The 2940-nt window shown below is 48.6% G+C and overlaps 1 protein-coding gene across 1 annotated transcript in view; it reads left to right on the top strand.

The window, feature by feature from the left end:
* Positions 1-25: 25 nt before the first annotated feature.
* The window catches only part of SLC15A3 (solute carrier family 15 member 3), an 11335-nt gene continuing 8420 nt past the window's right edge, over positions 26-2940 (top strand). The window contains exons 1-2 of the mRNA XM_025046307.1: positions 26-1395; positions 2868-2930. Coding sequence (XP_024902075.1) covers positions 1333-1395; positions 2868-2930 — 126 coding nt within the window. The 5' untranslated portion in view covers positions 26-1332. The remainder of the gene's footprint in view (positions 1396-2867; positions 2931-2940) is intronic.

The following is a 2940-nucleotide window of genomic DNA, read 5'->3' on the forward strand; positions in this document are numbered from 1 at the left end:
ACCTCGGACAAACCACTTCCCTTCTCTGCTCCCTGGTTCCTCATTTGACTGAAGAGGGGGTGCTCGCTCTAAGGACGATAACCATGGCAACGCTAGTAGTAAACATACTTGGCCATCTCTGACTATGTGCCGCTTTCAGCGTTTGAACTCAATCCTCTTAACTACGCATTAGGTAGGTAGCATCATTATGTCCGTTTTACAGATGAGGATGCTAAGGTTTCAGGACATGAATCGTCCTGTCCAAGGTCACATAGAGAGCCGGTCAAAGTAGCTGGACTTCAGGCCTCATCCTAAGCCCCATCTTGATGTGTTTTAGGGGTCCGGGGGCTAGGGTGGGAGCAAGCCTCTTCCCACCAGCCATGCTGGAGGTCGAGTCTGGCCAGCTGGTTCAGATCCCAGCTCTGCCACTCACTAGCCAGGGGCACTTGGGCATATATCTCCTCCGAGCCCTTCTCTGGACCCTTGGACAGTCAATAAATATTTGCTAAATGAATGAGTAAATGCCTAACAAACATGGCTATGTTGTAATAGCTCTACTCAATGGGACAGTAGACAATAATTTAAAATAATATGTAATACGATTAAAACAACCACCTACAGTGTTAACGAGCAAAAGCATGAAGAACGCGATTGCAGCCAGGTGAAAAGACTTAGTGTCAACTAGAGTAGAGAAACTGGAAAAACACTATAATGGTGGTGTGATCAGGCAACTGGACTGACTGTACATTTTCCCCCTAATTGTCCCTGTTTTTCAATTGTTAATTGCCTGTATCACCGTCCTAAAGGGGACATTAAAAAAAAAAAATCACTGCATCCAGCTGGCATCCACAATCTAGCCCCCGACAAAGTTCCCAGTGCCCTCGCCAAGGGCTTACTCATCCCATCTGTTAGAATTCTTTTGACGAGAGGGGCCTCTGTGCCCCCAGAGCCCCTGTCTATTTCTCAGCCACAGTCAACTTTCCTTCAAACCAGGAGACCCCCACTGTCTGCCAATAGGACTCTTGTATCTTCCTTTAATTCTACTCTTTCATTGACATCCCAGTACACCTTCAGGTGCCCTTAACCTGTGCCCTTGACCTCACTGACCTCCAGAGGGCCTCAGCCATCCAGTGTCTCTTGTTTCTCCCTCTTCCCGGTGGCAGAACTGGTCTCCTGGAGGCCAGGCCACTGGGTGGAGCCTCCAGTGGCATCAACAGTGACAACCCTCGGCTGCATTCTCCCGCTTACTGGGCATGGACTTTGGGTGGCCTGAGGCCATACTGGAAGGCTGCCTTTGGGGTCTGGGCCTGACCCTTAGAACAGTTCAAAAACACTGGCGTGACTTGAGGCAAGATGGACATCATTGAATCTGCGTTCTTTAAGGTGGTTCTGGCTACAGTGCAGAGAGTGTCAGAGGTGAGGAGAGTAGGCCCGTCAGAGGAGTGAGGGGCTGCTGAGAAATCGGGGGGTGGGGTGGGGGGGCGGTCAGATGAGAGATGTGCGAGTGGGAGGGCTTGGCACCATCTGGCAGACAGCTATACCCAAGAACCGCATATTTAATGCACCGCCAGGTTCAAAGGGGTCGCCCATCGTTTATACCCTGAATGGGCTGCCCGGGCCTCCCCTTAGAGCTACAATTGTCACAGTCATTTACATCCGATTAAGAAGTGGAAGTGGCTGCTCATAATGGGCCTTATTCGGTTTTCTGCTTGAACATCTACAGCAGGGACACCCGGTAAAGGGGCATGCCCTTCCCTCTGTGTTCCCAAGAGGGCCCCCTCAGGATCTTCAGGAGAAGGCAGCTTTAAACCCATCTCTGTGGACTAGCATTTTACATTTGGAAAAGGAACAAAATACTTACTTTTTCCCCATTGCAACCACAGGAAGAAAAACTTGACAAAATCTTCCTGGCTAGTGGATATATGTATCTCTGGGTGGAAGGAGAGTCATGGATTCTCAGAGTCAGGGGTTGTAGAAAGGGTTATGGGTTTAACAGTGTATAGAATCATTTATCTAGAGAAGTGACCTCCAGTCCTCATTGCTTTTTTTTTGTTTTTTAGAAATACAGATGTCCAGACCCTGCCACAGACCTGCTGAGTCAGAATCTGGGACCAGGGTTTGGGAGAGGTGGGGGCAGTCAGTGCAGTGGACCTGAGCCAGCAGACTGGAAGGGGGCCTGGGGCCTGACTGTTGCAGATTGATTCAAATCCTAGATAAAGATTTTCAGCCCTTCTGCCCTTGCTGGGGGGGCCTGAATTTTTTTCCTTTCACCCTTGGGGGTGTCCTGGACCACCTCTGCTGTCTCTGATTATGCCAACCTTGTTTAACAGAGGGAGGCAAGTCAGGAGGATGGATGAGCCATGATGAAAAAAAAAAAAAACTGTTTGCATCTCCAGCTGAAGAGGAAATTCTCAATTAGACTTCGAACTGTTCTTTCAGTAGTGTGCATACATCACAGTTAATAATGTGGAACAGACCTGAGATCTTTATTGGCTTTTTTTCTGATTATAAAGGTGATGCATATTTTAGGTTGCTCAGTCAGAGACAAAGGGATAAATCAACCAAAATGAACAAAGCGACATCAGAGACATCTGTTGTGTGTGCTACTTGATGACAATAAGAAAGAAATATGTGTCATGGGCGTGCAGAAACAGCTGTGCCAAAATGTCCTGATCGTTAACAAGCGACTCCCAAGAGAAGCGTTTATTCATTTATTCAACAAATATTTATTGAGCATCTATTTGGTGATCAGGGACTAGGGAAGTGCCAGAATGCCCACCCACTGACCCGAGAAGTGTCTCTGTGGGAGTGGGTGCAGGTACAGAGAGTACATCATGGCAGGGTGCACCTGAACCTCCTTTGCCCTCACTCCCACCCCTTCCTGGCAGGTGACGGATCTTGGCCGCCATGCCAGCCGCCGCTTCTTCAACTGGTTTTATTGGAGCATCAATGTGGGGGCTG

The sequence above is a fragment of the Pteropus alecto genome, unplaced genomic scaffold (assembly GCF_000325575.1).
Source record: "Pteropus alecto unplaced genomic scaffold, ASM32557v1 scaffold43, whole genome shotgun sequence".
Lineage (NCBI taxonomy): Eukaryota > Metazoa > Chordata > Mammalia > Chiroptera > Pteropodidae > Pteropus > Pteropus alecto.